General features: G+C 45.9%; 1 protein-coding gene across 3 annotated transcripts in view; it reads right to left on the reverse strand.

Annotated features, from left to right (window-relative positions):
- Positions 1-1,059: 1,059 nt before the first annotated feature.
- GNG12 (G protein subunit gamma 12) overlaps positions 1,060-16,706 on the reverse strand; it is a 124,078-nt gene continuing 108,431 nt past the window's right edge. For all 3 annotated transcript variants that reach the window (XM_027058902.2, XM_027058900.2, XM_053214206.1), the window contains exons 3-4: positions 2,999-3,117; positions 1,060-1,309 (exon numbers count right to left, since the gene is read on the reverse strand). In XM_027058902.2, coding sequence (XP_026914703.1) covers positions 1,184-1,309; positions 2,999-3,091 — 219 coding nt within the window. In that variant the 5' untranslated portion in view covers positions 3,092-3,117 and the 3' untranslated portion in view covers positions 1,060-1,183. The remainder of the gene's footprint in view (positions 1,310-2,998; positions 3,118-16,706) is intronic.

Consider the following 16,706-nt stretch of genomic DNA (forward strand, 5'->3'; position numbering starts at 1 on the left):
GGAGATTCTTGGGATGCCCACTGGAAATTCCAAGGATGTGAGGGCTGTACTCATGTCCAGAGGAAAATCAAGGAACCTGCTGCTGGAACCCTGAAGCCCAAGTCATGTACCCCTGAATCCAAGCCTGCCTCGGGTGGTTTGTGGACAAGGTAGGGAACACACTGGCACTGTAGCTATTTGAAAAGTGCCTGATATTGTTGTGTTTCATGTTCCACATGTTCATGTTGTTCCACATGTTCCACATGTTCATGTTGTCCCACCATGTTCCACCCACTTGGGGCTGGGGAGGTGAATACCACCTCTGGAAAGAGATGTTCTAGTGGGAGAGGAAAGACAAAGGGCAGGGCAGAGAGAGTGAAATTACAAAGTTTGGCTGAGAAAAGCAGCTGGTTTTCACACATTCCTGCTCTCCTCTGGGCGGGGCTCATGTGCACTCTAGGCATTAGGGTGGACATTTCAGAGGTGTCTCTCCACAATCTAGAGAACATGAGCCCCAGAGTCTGGCCCAGAGGCCTCCCCCCCTCTTCTAGACTCAGGATCATGGGAGCCTTTTTAGGTTCCCTTGTCAATACCTGATAATAGGGTTTTTAATTCAGTTTTTAAATTTTAATCGGTATAGTTAATTCTAGCCTAAGAGGTCAGCAACATTTCTTCACAACTCAATTACAGTGGATACCTTTTTGTACAATAACTATATGAAAAACTTTTATTCTATCTACATACAGCTCAAGACAAAGGTATAACTTCTGGAGTCGAACTGATGGCATGGAGAGAGAAATTTTAAAAAGGAAATAGCATTGATATGTGTATATACAAAGACATATATATATATACACAAAACACTCCTCACCCATGTACACTGTACAGGTTGGCACAACCCTATTATTTAAAAGCAGATAATGTTTTTTTAAAATGGCCCAGACCAACTTTTCTGAAGCAGTAACCCAATAGGACACCATAGTTATCAAATGGAAAAGAAGATTGTTATTCTGTATTAAATGAGTAAAAGGTGTTTTAGAGAAAGGGCAGCTTGGAAAATAAAGACATCAGAGTCAATCGTTCCAAGTTAGAGTATTTTAGTTATTAGCAGTGGTTACCAAATAAGCTGAAGGTAAATGTCTTCCAAGGAGCTGCTCATAATTTGCTTTGTTGAGAAGAGGCGAGGGACGGTTTCCGTGTTCCTCTATAAGATGATGCAAGTTTTTTTATCCTTGAAAGGGTTTTCTGAGGTTGGTATCCCGATCAGCAAAGGGTCGCTCCTGGCGTGCTCCTCACAGTAGGACATGAGGTCCGCCGATGCCTTTGAGACCTGACGTGTGGATGAACCAAAGCAAACACGCAAGAATATAATGTATTCACAAACTTTAAAAGGGTAGTTGAATGCTGGTCCTCTGTGTAGAAGACTGGTGGAGTGATCTTTCCAGACCCCGTTTCTCCCAGATTACTTGTCAGTTAAAAAGGAAAAAGATTTGTAAACGGACAAATCTGGTAGCTCTGCTTCTTTAACCAAGTGATCGGATTTAAAGATCGGAGAAAAATGACATCACGTGTCTCCTAGGGTGAGCACAGATGACGCACCACCAGCTAGCAACTATTCCCGCCAAAACATTTAGCCGGCATCGAAGCATCGGCAAGCAATGGTATCCCATGGGAGGGCCATTCTGCAAAATGAGTGGCCTGGATTCTTCAAAAGTGGCCTGTGTGTTAGATATTATTAGATGATCCCGAATGTTATAACTGTAGTGTGGTTATGAGGAAGGTGAAGTATTTAAGGGTGAAGAGTCACGATGTTTGCAAATAACTTTCAAGTAGTTTAAAGGGTATGTGTTGTGTGGGTGTGTGTACAAGACACAGAAAAAGCAAATGTGGCAAAATGTTAATAATTGGTGAATCGTGGCAAAGGGTATATGGGTGTTTGTTGTGATAGCTCTTTTACAGGTTTGATGCTTTTCAAAATAAGCGTGGGAATGGGGAAGTATATGTGAATCAAGGGAAGGCTGTATCTTAGTTTGTATTTGATACAAAATTGGAACTGAATTATGGGCTTCGAGTCTGTATTCTTGAGAGAAGAGCTTTAGGTTCTACTGTTAAAGGTTGGTCTTAGAAAAATAAAAGGAGGGATAAAACCAGAATGGGAAGATTCAGTGCGTTCCTCTGGCATGAGTTAAAAACAGAAAATGCCACACCCTGTTCAGAAGTCTGGGTGGGCTATTCCACAGAATAATCAGATCAGTGTCCTCAAGGCAAGGAACACAGGGCAGCTGAGTCCTGTCAAATACAGCATAAGCAGCCTCGTGTTTTGAAGACAGGTGACTATCTCCAGGCCCAGAGGAATGTATCAGGTGACTGCTTCAGTTTCTAGGAAACAGCATTACTCACAACATTCCAGGGCACACACTGCCTAGTTCTCTCTTGGGATTTGGGGAGAAAAGACTTCAAAGTCAGGTGACCTAACAAATGCCTTCCCCTTTCTCGTAGATCTCAACTAAGGCTGGCATTACTCACCCCGGGTACAGAATGTGGTCATTAAAATAGTGCACACACATTTAAAAAAGTGGCGTAGTCTTAAAAAAGGAGACCCCGAGTGTTGACTTGCTATGCCAGACTATACTCTAACGCACTTAGTAAATTCCAGAGGGATAACAAGGGTGTTTATAAAATCCATCTAGAACCTCTGTCCCAGTGCAGAACACAGAGATCACGGGACTTGGCTGTGTTCCTTCAGGGAAGGTCGGTTCTTGGGGAATCCTGTCATTGGGTCTAGGTTTTCTGTTCCAACAGAGAGGCTAACTCAGACACTTTGGCTTGCCTGTGCTTTTGAAATGAAGCCCAGGCCGGGCAGAAATGAACGTTAGATTCTGAGGCTCTCAGCCGGCCCTAGGAAAATCCTGGCCCCAAGCCGCAGGGAATGGCACTGCCTTCTCGGAAACGTGGCCCCGCCGTGGGGAGCAGAGGGGCCTGATCAGAAAACACGTCTGATCCCATCCAGGCCTCTTACCTTTATTCTCTCAATGGAGGCTTCCATTCTCAACTGCTGCACAGTTCTCCTTGCCTGGGCGATGTTGTTGGTGCTTGCTGTTTTGCTCGACATTGTCAGGTATTGTTTTTACCTGAAACCTGAAAAGAATGTAAGTTGTTTAAACATTCCTAAAGTTTGCATTACTTAGGGGAAAAGGATGCATTTTTCCCAGTCATCACGGGCTCTGTGAGGTAGTTATGAGAATGCCCTCCCATTGGAGCTCCTTCATAAATCTTTCCTTTGCAGAAACCCAGTACTAGTTTCATCCGTCCACCCCAACACGCAGCACAATGGAGCCTTTTCTAGCATCTTCTGAGAGGAAACAAATATACATAAACATTTGCAGTAGTTAGGGGGCCTCCGGCACATATGAGCGTATGCAAGCACAGGCCACATTACGTGTGTAGTTTAATATTACTGCTATGTCCTTTAATAGAAGGTTTGATTTTATTTCATTTTGGCTCTCTTACCCAACTATTACACTGATTCAAGTCCTGGCAACAGAAAACAGCAAAGGAGAGTGCCTCTGGAGAACTTTGCACAAAGGGTGCATTTTTAGGTGCTATCGAGGTTTGCAATCATTTGAGGAATGTTAGTTAGGCAGATAAGGAAGCCTTTATTCAAGAAAAAGTGGGAACCTTTCAGCTGAAAGACTCTCAATGATGAACCCCCTGCAAATGTCAAAGGGGATACACTGAGCAGCCTAAAGCCTGAATATTTAACAGAACTCTATCTTTCCCTCCTTTACCTCTCTCTGGCCTCAGCCGGGGCGCCCAGGGCACTTGCTAATCCTGTACCCCCACCACATGTTTGGGGGTTGACTCTCCTCTCGGGCCTGAGCCCTTGGAGCCAAGGCTGCTCTTTTTCTCTCGCTCCCCAGCCACCTGGTAAAAAGGAAATTAAACCTCCTGGACCTTGAGCTTTAACCCGGCTGGTTGTCCAAGGACATATTCCAAAAGGCAGGCAGGCTAGGGAAAAGCACTACTGGTGCCCCTGCCATATATGGCTAAGTTCTGTCTTGGCACGGTGGCGAGTGGGGGAAAATGCAGAGCTGGCAGGCCGGGTGGCAGTTTTGTGACTCATAGAAGCAGGTGGACAGTAGGTATGCCTCCCTCATACTATGCAAGCGCTCAGCAAAGTCTTGGGGCACCGTGGCGCCTGCAGCAAACCCAGACTGACTCAACCTTCTGGAAGGGCCGCACTTGCAAAAAGCATCTCTGCCATAAAGGCCTAGGACCAGGCAGGGCTACAAAACATGCCCACAACCCCCAGGCTCCATGGTGTCCACCACGTGGGCACCAAGGTGCTCTGCCTGAGCTCTGCCACACTTGGAATGCTCCCAAGGGCTTGGCTCCAAGATTTAGACAGGGCTTTGGTCAGAGGTGGCTTTGGGTCAACTGTACAAATAAACCTGTGTTTTTAACCGTGTGCAGAACTTTGACATCCAGCCTCATCGTCATGCTTCATATTCCTGGGTTTGGACCCTGCCTCTGCCACTTACTAGCTGGGTGAAACTGGGCTGATCACTTAACCTCTATGAGCCCAAGCTTTCTTCTGCATCATTTGAGGAGATGATGGTTTTTGAGGAGCCACTTTGCTGATGCACATGTAGTGTTTATCAGAGGACCAAGGCACCCCAAAAATAGCAGCTGCTCTTGTATTTATCCTTGGGAGGCCACACCCAGCACGGTGAATCAGAATTGCCTGTGTACCTGGCTGCCTCGCCCAGGTCAGCGGGGCTCCAGGATTCTGATGACGGGGCCTGGGTGGGCCATGGCATGAGGCCCCTTGTAAGTGCATCCTTAGGCGATTCTGCTGCACTCCGCTGTCAGGGTAGAATGGAATGGCTGGTGACAGACAACAGAGGATTCCCCTAGAAATAAGGATGTCCCACCAGTGCAGGAAACTGGGAGGAGGAATCATCCATACATCATACACAGGGCAGGGTGGCCCGGCTTTAATCCTAGGCCTTGGTGACCTCATTTCAACACTCCCTGACTCGCTGCCTCTTCCTCAGATTCCAATCATCCCGCCCCACCCAAGGGAGAGGCCTAGGGTCCTCTCCCAGTGGTTTTGCTCATACCCAGTGGCCTGGCCCAGTGTTGTTCTGTGCTCCCAGGCAAGCATTTATTAACAGAGCCTTCGAAATGGGACCGAGGCAGAAGGCAAACCTCCCTGCAAGCAGAATGAAGCATCCTGATTCATGGCATTCTAGTTCCACGTTTTGTGCCCTGCAGCATGTTAAACTGGGCTCCTGTGCCAGTTGGCGAGGTTTCTGAGATTTGGCCCCCAACCTCCAGAATGTGAATATGAAACCCTTCTGAAGGGCCTGTGGTTTCCAGGCTGCATCCTAAGGACTTTCTAAATGTCCCTTTGCATGAGAATAACGCCAAGCATTCTCTTCTCAGGCTCCAGGGCATAAAGTTTCCAAGGCCTGAGCAAGTTTCCCTGTAACTGCACACCAGTTCACATCGGTCAGGCCTGGACCACTCGTTGCTCCCACCCGCATAGCTATGAGCAAAGAGTCCACGGTCAGGCTCTATAAAATACTGGGGTAGGGGCACCTGGGTAGCTCAGTCAGTTAAGTGTACAACTTCAGCTCAGGCCATGATCTCACGGTTCGTTCGTTCCTTCGAGCCCTGCGTCTGACTCTGTGCTGACAGCTCGGAGCCTGCTTCAGATTCTGTGTCTCCTTCTCTCTCTGCCCCTCCCCGGCTCGCTCCCCCTGTCTCTTAAAAAATTTTTTTTTAAATACTGGGGTAGGTCCCTCTGAAATTGGTAAGAAACTTTGCCTCTAGTACCCGTGAGTTTCTTCGTGTATTATAGTTGTGATTGAAAACAGCAATTCACGGATCATACTTGCAGGTTTAGCGTCTCTGGCAGGTTTCCCCTATTCTGATATCTGCTCCCTTCACAGTCCTCCCTGTTTCTCAGACAGCTTCCTGCTTCCTTCTCCTGGGGACACTTTCTCTTCTGCTTCAGGGGGAGTGGAGCCTGTCCTCTGGCCCCACCAACTTATCTTGGGCTCCCAACGCAAATATGAGTTCTTTTCTCAAAGTCTGTTTCCCTCTCCTAGCATATGTCTAAACTCACCCAGAAAAGTAGTTAAAGTTTAGGAGATGGGTGATTTTCACAGCTTCACAGATTATTAACCACCACCAACTTCCTACTGAATATAGGAATAGCGTTTGGTAGGTCAATTAAATGGGGTATTTGTGGCCATTCCTAGAAAAAGTTGTGTACCAGGCCACTGGAGAACATCATCTCTTATTACAACATTCTTCTAACTCAGGGAAAAGTCAGATCAAAGTTACAGTTTCAACTTAAGGAGCCCCATGGAGGGACCCAGGGCTGAGATGCCTCCTGTCACTGCAAAAACGGCCACTGCTATTTGGTTGTGGAGAGAGAGGAGGTGTTTCCAGGAGCTGGAGGTCTAGCTGACGACGTCCTCCTAACCTGCAGCTTCTCTGAATCTCCTCAACAGCTGGACCGAGAGAACAGGTATCTCCAACCATCTTTGTGCCTTGAGCGGGTTTTCTTTGCTCTTCCCTCAAAGGCAAGGATGTCTGTCTGTTTGTGCTACCACGTGGATAAAAAGCTTGCTTTATTCTTATTTTAAGAAAGCTTCCAAGGCAAACACCACCAGATATTTGTATGAAACCCTAGACTGCACACGTTGCTTTCATGCGCAGCGGTCCGTGAAGCCTCACTACGATCCTGAAAGGTGTTATTACTATTTCATACTCATTTTATAGATGAGGCAACTGAAATTAGAAAAACTTGCTTCAAGTTAACCCAGCTCATAAGCCCTGAACCAGCTCATAAGCCTTTCACCCCGGAAGCCATGCTTCCTACTGCACCAAGGAAAGGATACAATTCCAATTAATTTGATTCACAAACACTCAGGGCTAGGGTGACCTTGACACTGATGACCTGGAGTTGTGGGCTTGCTGACTGCTTTGTGTCTGTGCAACAGCCCTTCTGGTGCAGAAAGCATCTGTTTATCCGGTGTCCTGAAAAACAGGCCTCCCCTCTCCTTTCCACAAGCTAAGCAAGAATGTTCTAGCTGTCACGACCAGGCAAGGACTGAGGTCAGCATCTGGAGATCCTGAGCCACCAGCCCTGCCTCTGCCTCCCTAAAGGGCAGAGGCCTGCACAGACCCCCAGTTTCATGAAACCCTGGCTGTAGCTTCTGCAGCCTTGTTCACATTTTTACAGGTGGCTAGCAAATCTGAATAAACATACATAATATTTAGTGATTCAAATAGCTGGCATTGGTTTTAAGGCTGTTGTTCATCTGAATTCTTAGGTTCCTAGAAATTCCTAGGAACATTTCCCATTAGGGAAAGAAGAGCATCTTAACCTTTGTCCAGAGGGGTCTGCTGCACGGAGAGGGTGGGGATGGAAAGTGTGTGAGGGAGCACACTTGGGGAAGCAGCAGCTGAATCACAAGGTCATCCTGGCCGGGCAAATAACTGAAGCACTGGACCGAAGCCAGTGTTCTGAGCAAATACACCCCTTGTGTCTATAATAAAAGAGCAGGTTAAAAAAAAAAAAAAAAAAAAAAAAAGGCTTCCATCTGATCTTCCTTCAACTATCAAAGTCTTAATGTCTTACCCTGGCTTGGCCCTTTATCAGTCCCCCTCATCTATTAACGGGGTGCAGGCAGCAACACTTAGCTCACAGGGTTGTTGGGAAGAGAAACAAGAGTGCCTATCAGTACGTAGCTTGTACACACAGATACTTAATAATGTTGGATCCCTTGGTTCACTGACAAGACTGAAAATCATGCATTCAGGTGTGAAACAGGAGAAAAATTCACCCAGCAAAAGAGCAAAAGAAGAATGTCAAGGCAATATGATGAGGTAGCAACATGTTTCTAATATGGCCTTAGAGGGAGGACAGTCAGATCCGTAGAACAGTGTCTCTATCTCCTGAACACTTCTTTTAAATCAGAGCCTGCAGGCTGAATCCAGACTACTGATGTGTTTGATTGGGCCCCGCACAGGGTTAACTCAACTGTGTGTGTTGGGGGGGGGGGGGGTTGACTTTAAATTGTCAACATTTGAAAAACTGAGCTATCCCTTTCAGACAAAGAAAGATTTCTGGAAAAATCAGAAAATTTTATAAAACTGGGCTGAATCTAAGTAGAGGCTGCTGCTTTAACATTTGCTGGCATACCTGCCCATCCCTCTATTTGAACTTGTGACATGGCCTTTGTACTATGCCTTGGACATTTAGTTCCAGGGACATACTCAAGGATTAGGGCAGGGGACTTGAGCTCACTCCTGCCCTTGCCACTGCCTAGTTCTGGGGCCCCAGGGAAGGACTCGCAACCCATGTAAGCCTCAATTTTCTCATGGGAAAAGTGGGGATAATAATACTTTCCTATTTCAAAGAGCTGTTAAGAGCATCAGATAACATAAGCATGTGAGTATAATAAATACAAAGAATACTTTTGCTGAGTGTTAAGTACCTATACCTTCTGATCACATCCCCTGAGAAGTACTCTAGGCACCTGCAGTCCCTGATGGTTGGCACTGAACAACTGCCCTACCTTCCTCCTGGGGCGCCCTACTGAACCGCCCTGATGGAAAGAAAAGTAACCCCCCATAACTCAGAATAAAGTGTATTTGGAGATAGGGCCTTTACAGACATGATTAAGTTAAAAGAGGTTATTAGGGTGGGCCCTGATCCAATATGACTCGTGTCCTTATAAGAAGAGGGAATTTAGGGAGCATCAGGATGGCTCAGTCAGTTAAGCATCCAACTCTTGATTTCGGTTCAGGTCATGGTCTCACAGGTTTGTGGGTTCAAGCCCCACATCAAGGGTCTGTGTTCACAGTGCAGAGACTGTTTGGGATATATATTCTCTCTCTCTCTCTCTCCCTGCCCCTACCTTGCTTGCTTGCGCATGCTCTCCCTCTCAAATAAAAAAAGAAAAAAGAAGAGGGAATTTAGAGACAGATGGGCACAGAGGGGAGAACATGTGAAGGTGCAGGGAGAAGACGGACATCTACGAGCCACGGCTCGTTCTCTTACAACTAGGGATCTGGAGGATGCGGGCTCCGCCAAAGGGATAGGGATGTGATCATCAGAGATCTGAAGGTGGAAGTGAGAAGGCCGGTGCTTGCGGCTTGGCTTATTTTCTGCTGGCAAGCAGGGCGGTGAGCAAGTTGCTCTTTGGGAGCATCCCAGCATGCAGTCTCTATCGATGTGGTGCTAAGAAACTGTGTGGCTACAGCAGTCTCCCAATTCTCCACCTCCTGCTGGGCCCCCGGGGCCAGTTCTGTGGTGATGTCTGGAAGCTGGTCCTGGTCGAGAAGTCAAGAACCAGTTGCTCCGGCCCTTCTACTGATTACACAAGTACCTCATCCCCTGTACGAAAGCCCATTCTGCTCGCACTGCCAAGCACGCTGCTTGTGGTAACTGAACCTTGACTGATACACAATTGTTAATCTGTTGTTTTGTAATCTGTAAATAACTTACAAAGGCTAGCTGTGATTTCTATTATTATCATGCCACGATTGAACACATCAAACCCTAAGACCTGAAAACGTGGAGATGCAAGCCATAACATTCTCTTTCTCCTTCTCCCCAACCAGAGCTCACAGGCTGTAAGATCAAGAGTGGTGAACCCGTGACCAGCCCCATGTCCTGCCCTGTTCCTGTCCAGTTTTGAGAGCAAAGAGCAAAAAGAACAAGTTACCGGCCCATGGGGAGAAAAATGAGAGGGCGTGATGAGGAAGGGCTGCATGGAACAGTGGAAAATGCCACTGTGGCTGGGGAAGACAGAGTGACTGGAGCTCTTCTAAGACTTTATATGGGCTCAGAATGAGCAGAATGAAAAAGAGTAAGAACAGCATTCTCTCAAGACCTCAAGAGTGCATCCTCTAAAAGTAGCATGCTTTTATACTTGCAGACCCCTGCGAGGTCCTCATCTGGTACCTTTGATGAGTTCACTTTACCTGCCATCCAGCCACATGTCCCTGAATAATAATGATGATGGTGGTGACAATGTTACTGTTGTAGGTATAATGACAAAATGTGACAACTACCACCATTTATTATGTGCCTGGTAAGTGAATTCCATGAATCATTTCATTTAATCCTCTTAGAGATGAGTTCTTCTATCATTTCTGTTTTACAGATGAAACACAGAGAGGCCAAAAGAGTCTTGCTGAAGAGTATGCTGATTTATGTAGCAGAGCTGGGACTCAGGCCACCTGACTTCCAAGGTCATCCTCTTAATCACCACCCTATACTGCTGGTCTCTGAACATTAAGAGTACAGGAAGGAATGGGAAGGAAGGGGGGGAACTGTCAGGAGCCCTGGACAAAAGAAGACATGACCTCCATTTAGGGCCCACTACTCATTTAGATAGGTGGTCTCCATACCAATGACAGCAGGTGTTGAGAAAGTGGCCTTGGAAGAAGACTGAAGTGAAGAAGAATTGGTTGCTCTTCATTAAGAGAAGGACTGTCCCAGACTCTAGGTAAGGCTATTGCTAAAGACAGAGGATGATCCCATCATCCCTAGCGAAGCTGGTAGGAAGCCACGAGAATGAGCCAATCTGGGTAATAAATCCAGGAGAGAGCTGCAGAGCCTGAGTAGCGGGTTCCTAACTTCACTGTATATCTAGAACATCTGAGGCACTTATTTAAAAAAAAAAATCTGATTCAATAGGTCTGCAGCAGGGCCCAAGAATCTGTATTTAAAGCTTCCCATGTAATTTTGATTTGGTCTCCCTGAGAAACACCAATAATGATTGCCAGAGTCTTGCCTCTTGGTTCTATTCACGTTTATTTTTGCCTGGGAATAAAATATGTCCATTTAAAAGAACGCCACTTCCTATCCATGCTTAACTTTCCAGGGTTCTGAACAAGCCCCAGAAAATACTCCTTTTTAATGACCTGAACTTACAGGATTCAGTGCCCTTCAGCTTGAAATAGCTGTTATCATCTAACACAGTTCTTTGCTATAAAAGTCTAACTTTGTTTTCTGAACAGCCACTTCCTTCTGGAAAAGTTTCTCCTCTTAGTGACGCTAGACTATCCTGTTCTTGCTTGTCCAGTGATATTCCTTTCTACAGTACAGCTCTTTCCTCTGACTCCATTTTCTCATTTCTCCAGGGCTCCGTCCTGGAGGACTGATGTAGCAGAGTGAACAGGGCTTTGACAGATAAATTTGGATCCTGGCTCATCACTACTACACCTCAAGTTGCTTCACTTCTCTGAACTTCAGTTTCCTCATCTGTAAAATAAGAAAGGATAATAATAGTACCTACTTCACAGGGTTGTTACCAGGAGGAAATGAAAGAACGTATATACATTACACAGCACCTGCCTGACCCACACTGGTCCTCAGTAGACGTTGATCTACCCTTATGACGTTAGCTATGACCAACGCACTTCGCATACAATGCTTTACCACAATCTCAATGTCTTAAATGAAAGCCTGTTTAAATTTACATGTAGGGCACCTGGGTGGCTCAGTCAGTTGAGCATCCAGCTCTTGATTTCGGCTCAGGTCATGATCTCACAGTTTGTGGGGCTGAGCCCCACGTTGGGCTCTGTGCTGACAGTGCAGAGCCTGGTTGGGATTCTCTCCCTCCCTCTCTCTCTCTGTCCCTCCCCTGCTCACTCTCGCTCAAAAAATAAACACTAAAAAATTAAAAAAAATTTACATGCAAAATGGTGCCCAGTTGCTTTAAACACAACACATGGAAAACCCAGTGAAACACCACTGCCTGCCTCCAACCTTGCTGGTGTCCCTTTCTCTATGAGTGACACCACCACTGTCCTGGTCACTAAAGCATCCCCTTTTGCCTTCTCCTAATTCCTTAGACCAAGTGTTATCCAATAGAAATGTGAGCCACATATGTGATTATTTAAAGTTTTTTCTAGTAGCCACATGAAAAAAAGAAAAAAGTAACATTTTGTTATCTTCTTTAGATGAATATGACCAAAATTGAAATGTAATCCATGTAAAAAATTACTGAGATGCTTTACTTTTTTTTGGTACTAAATATTTAAAACCTGGTCTGCATTTTACAGATACAGCACATCTTGATTTGGACTGGCCGCACTTGAAGTATTCATGAGTCACACAGTGGCTGCCTCACCAGACAGTGCATCCTCAGACCCTGGCACTTCCCAAATTCTCTTGATCCCTATGTTTTGACAAACCCCTTATTTTTATTCTTCCCCATTCTCCCCACTGCTATTTGACCTCTGTCTTGGCTCCCAGCACCTCATGTTAGGGCTACTGTATCAGCCCCTAACAGGACTCATGCCTCTTGTCTTTCTTTCTCCGATCTAATCTATCCTGACCAGTATATGCACAGATACAATGGCACTGTCAATTTATTTCCCCTGGTCTCAGAAGAGGATTCTCCAGTCCCCCCAGAAGAGTCCAAAGGGCTCAGCTTTGCAATCCAGATCCTCTCTAATATTTCTGCCACCATAATAAAAACCTTCTCATCGCCAATGAAGGAACTGAGCCATTGAGAAGTTAAGTGTATGCCTCGTATCAAACAGCTAGCAAGCTGCCTGGGTGGGATGCGAGCCCAGGCGGTCTGATTCCAGAGGCCAGGCCCAGAAGCTTCATTGCGATGCTGCTTTAGTGCCAGGGAGCTGTCACCACACTCCCCATTTTTCTTGTGGGCTGTGTTTACAAGTCCTCTTGCAAGTATCTGAGCAAGTTCTCTGCCTGCTTCTCTTGGCCTATTTACATTCTCTCTTTTGGGGGCACCTGGGTGGCTCAGCCAGTTGACCGCCGACTTTGGCTCAGGTCATGATCTCACAGTTCGTGGGTCTGAGCCCTGCGTCGGGCTCTGTGCTGACACAGCAGAGCCTGGAGCCTGCTTTGGATTCTGTGTCTCCCTCTCTCTTTGTCCCTCCTCCACTCATGCTCTCTCTCTCAAAATAAACATTAAAAAAATAAAATAAAATAAATTCTCTCTTCTTTTAGGCCCTAGTTCACATTTTTATCTCTTCTAGGAAGGCCTCTCTGCTTTTGCTTACAGTAATTTATTCCCTTTACGAATTCCTGCTAAATGCTTAAAGCTTAGGAGTTCAAGGACCCATAGGGGATGGCCCAGGCACGAGAGAGGCAGGGAGCAGGAGCTGTGTGTGTACTTATGTTACTCTTTCTGAAGGAAGACATATAGCTGTCATCCAGCAGTTTTATTTTGGTGCTAATGATATGGCAGCTAATGCTTATTGTTATGTAACTGACTTCGTATGTACGAATATTGTCTTCCCACCAGACTGTGAGAAGTTTAGCTGAATAATAATAGTATACCAGTAACATTTATTCATTACTTATTCTATGCTAGGTACTATTTAAAAATACTCTATACCGTTATTAGTTCATTTACTATCATCTGCAACCGTAAGAGCTCAGTTTTATCATATCTGTCAAGACTAAAGCTTAGGTTAAATAATTTGCTCAAGATCAGATAGCTAGTAAGTGGTAGAGACAGAATTTGAACTCAGATCTCTCTTACTTCAAAGCCACACCCTTAACCAGACAGGTGAGTTATCGCACGCCATCTTCTCTGTCACACTGACTAATGCAGAGAATGGGGCCTTAATAAACAGTTGGGTAAGATGTAGCCACCAACACATCAGCCAGTGAACGTCTCACTCTGGGGTGTTTGTGTTGGGTGTTTGTTTTCTTAGAAACAGGATACACCCTGCTGCTCCTTCCCACAAGTATCCCACAAAATACGGACTGTTCCAAGCCAAAGGTTACCCACCTGTTTGGTTCCCTTCACAGCTTTGAGAAGCCTGGGTGGAGTCCCAGACACTTGACGGGGTCAAGCTGCCCGTGAACATTCACCTTCAGCATGGGCTGGCCACTTGTGTAGCACCCAGATTCTGAGGGCAGTGCTGATTGCTTTGTACCCCCATACTGTGCCCAACCAGGTTTTCAGCCAGTGAAGGGGGACCGTAGGGCGCAGCTGTGTGATGGTGACCTACAGGGGTGCAGGACCCAGACCCTTAGGCTATATGTCAGGCCAGGATCCAGCAGAAGCATGTGTTTGCAGTCAACAATGAGTATGACCTTTGCAAACAAGTTTTCCTCTCTACCTAACATAGCAAGACAGCTTGAGAAATGATTTGCTCATATTTGCATGGCTGGCTTAAGGGGCAGCTGGCAATCTTGTCTGTTAATAAATACATGGATGAATTCTATAATTATTTAATATTCAACACAAAAGCTAACAGTTACAGAGTGATTTTCTGTGCCAGGCACTGTTATGGGCTTTATTTAAAGTTATTTTATTTACTCTGAAAAAGAACTTACTATTTCATTAACTAATTTTTAAATTTGAAAACAATATGCTGCTAGTAAAAATTTTAAACAACAAATTTACCCAAAGGGCATACAACAAAAATTAGCTGTCCTACTCTAGACTACATGAGGTGATCACTGTTATCAGTTCCTCATGTCGCCTTCTGAAGACATGTGATGCATACACAAGCATGATTATTTACATATCTCTCTTAGAAAACACCAACGGGAGCATGCTATATGCATGGCTCTGTAGCCTATTTTATTTTATTTTATTTTATTATTTACTTACTCACTTACTTAACTTTTTTTATTTATTTTTGAGACAGGGAGAGACAGAGCATGAACAGGGGAGGGTCAGAGAGAGGGAGACACAGAATCTGAAACAGGCTCCAGGCTCTGAGCTGTCAGCACAGAGCCCGACGCGGGCTCGAACTCACGGACCACGAGATCATGACCTGAGCCAAAGTCGGACACTTAACCGACTGAGCCACCCAGGCGCCCCTATTTTATTTTTTAACTACCACTCTGTTCTGGAGATCATGATGATGGTGGGATTATTAACCACTTTCCCAGTGAGGAAACCAAAGCTCTCGGGGATACCTTGCGAGTAAGTGCCAGGGCTGAAATGAACCCTGGTGTTCCTAACCATCACTGCACACTGCAGCCACCTGCAGGTCCTGTGTGAGGAGCTTGCTGGGGCTGGAAAGCAGAAGTGGGAATGATGAGAGAAGCAGAAGACAAATCTCCTGCCTTAAAAGGACTCACTGTTTTGGGAGGGGGGGGGCAAACGATGTTATATGAAGTGAGAGAATGATTTCCAAACAACATAAGAACATATTCGAGATACAGTTCCCTGGTACCCTGAGGTGCTAATAAGCATTTGTGAAGGGAAGCAGTCTCAGAGCAGGGAGTGGCCCCAGTGGAGAAGTCCCCATAGACTGGTTAGTCTCCACACCAGCAGACAGCAACATCGTCACTGGGAACTTCTTAGAAATGAGGGTTCTTGGGCCACTTGGGTGGCTCAGTTGGTTAAGTGTCCAACTCTTGATTTCAGCTCAGGTCATGATCTCATGGTTCATGGGATTGAGCCCCATGTTGGGCTCCGTGCTAACAGCACGGAGACTGCTTGGGATTCTAACTGCGCCCCCCCCCCCCCACCCCGCTTCCCCACTCATGCACATGTGGGGGCATGCTCTCTCTCGTGTTCTCTCAAAATAAATAAACATTAAAAAAAAAAAAAAGAAATGAGGATTATTCTCAACCCCCCACCTGGACCTCCTGATTCAGACACTCTGGAGGGGTGGGGTGTTTGACAAGCTTACCAGGTGGTTCAGATGCTCCCTAATGAAGAACCACTATGTTAGGAGGAGGTGATTTCTGAATTAGAACTTTTTAAACTGGAGCAGAATCCAGCTTTTAAGTAAATCAACAATTGGTCTATTTAAACCAAGCCTGGTCCATATCCCTGGCATTATCCTAGGACTAAACAGGCACACAGCCTTCATGTTGAGGAAGTTATTCCTGGCAAAGGACACAGGCCCAAAGCTGTCAAAGGAAGGGGGCATACATTCCAAACAAACTCTGACCTGTAATGTCTGTGGCCTTTTTGATACTCACACCCAGAGAACTTGTACCTTCCTTTCCATATGTCTGTGACCAACTGGGAGCCCTTCCCATCGGCCTTCCTGGACCGCCTACCACCTGCCCTAGCTGAGCAGGGATGGAGGTGATCTACAATGGGATCCCTTGCCCAGGACATTCTCTACAACATAGCTGTTCTACCCTCAAAAGCAGAAGAACAGAGACATTTTGGATTCTGGTCATAAAGGCCTAGCATCTGATCTACTTTAAGCAAAGGCCATGCTTTCTGATATTGCTAAGCAGACAGACATTCGCTTGCTTGCCTGCAGTCCATTTGGACAAACCACCCAAACACTTAATAGATGACTGAAAGCAAAGAAACGGGCAAGTGCTGCTGCATCCATTTTAGATTAAGAGGCAACCAGGCAGCCGTTTTAAGGCTTTGAAGGGGCCAGGTGCTTGGAGGCACTGGAGGAGCAGGGTCAAAGAGAAGGCTGACAAGAGTCTACAGTCACGGTGGGGGCTATGCCGCCCAACAAACAAGGCATGTGGCATATACCAGACCGATAGTTAAAAGGCTTAGGACTCCCAACAGGATAGAGGAAGTCTTGGGAAAATAAGGAATAAAAGGCCAATAAAGCAAGACAAAGGTAAGCATAGGAGCTTGGGGAGGGGATGGTCAGTGGGGACTTGGGGCAGCAGAGAGGTGTGTGAAGGATACATTTCTTAAACTTATCAATCCTTGAAGGGAAGGAACTGGGTAGGTGGTAGCCAAGGAGTGAAGAGAATTTCAGAATGGATA

Source organism: Acinonyx jubatus, chromosome C1, assembly GCF_027475565.1.
Source record: "Acinonyx jubatus isolate Ajub_Pintada_27869175 chromosome C1, VMU_Ajub_asm_v1.0, whole genome shotgun sequence".
Classification (NCBI taxonomy): domain Eukaryota; kingdom Metazoa; phylum Chordata; class Mammalia; order Carnivora; family Felidae; genus Acinonyx; species Acinonyx jubatus.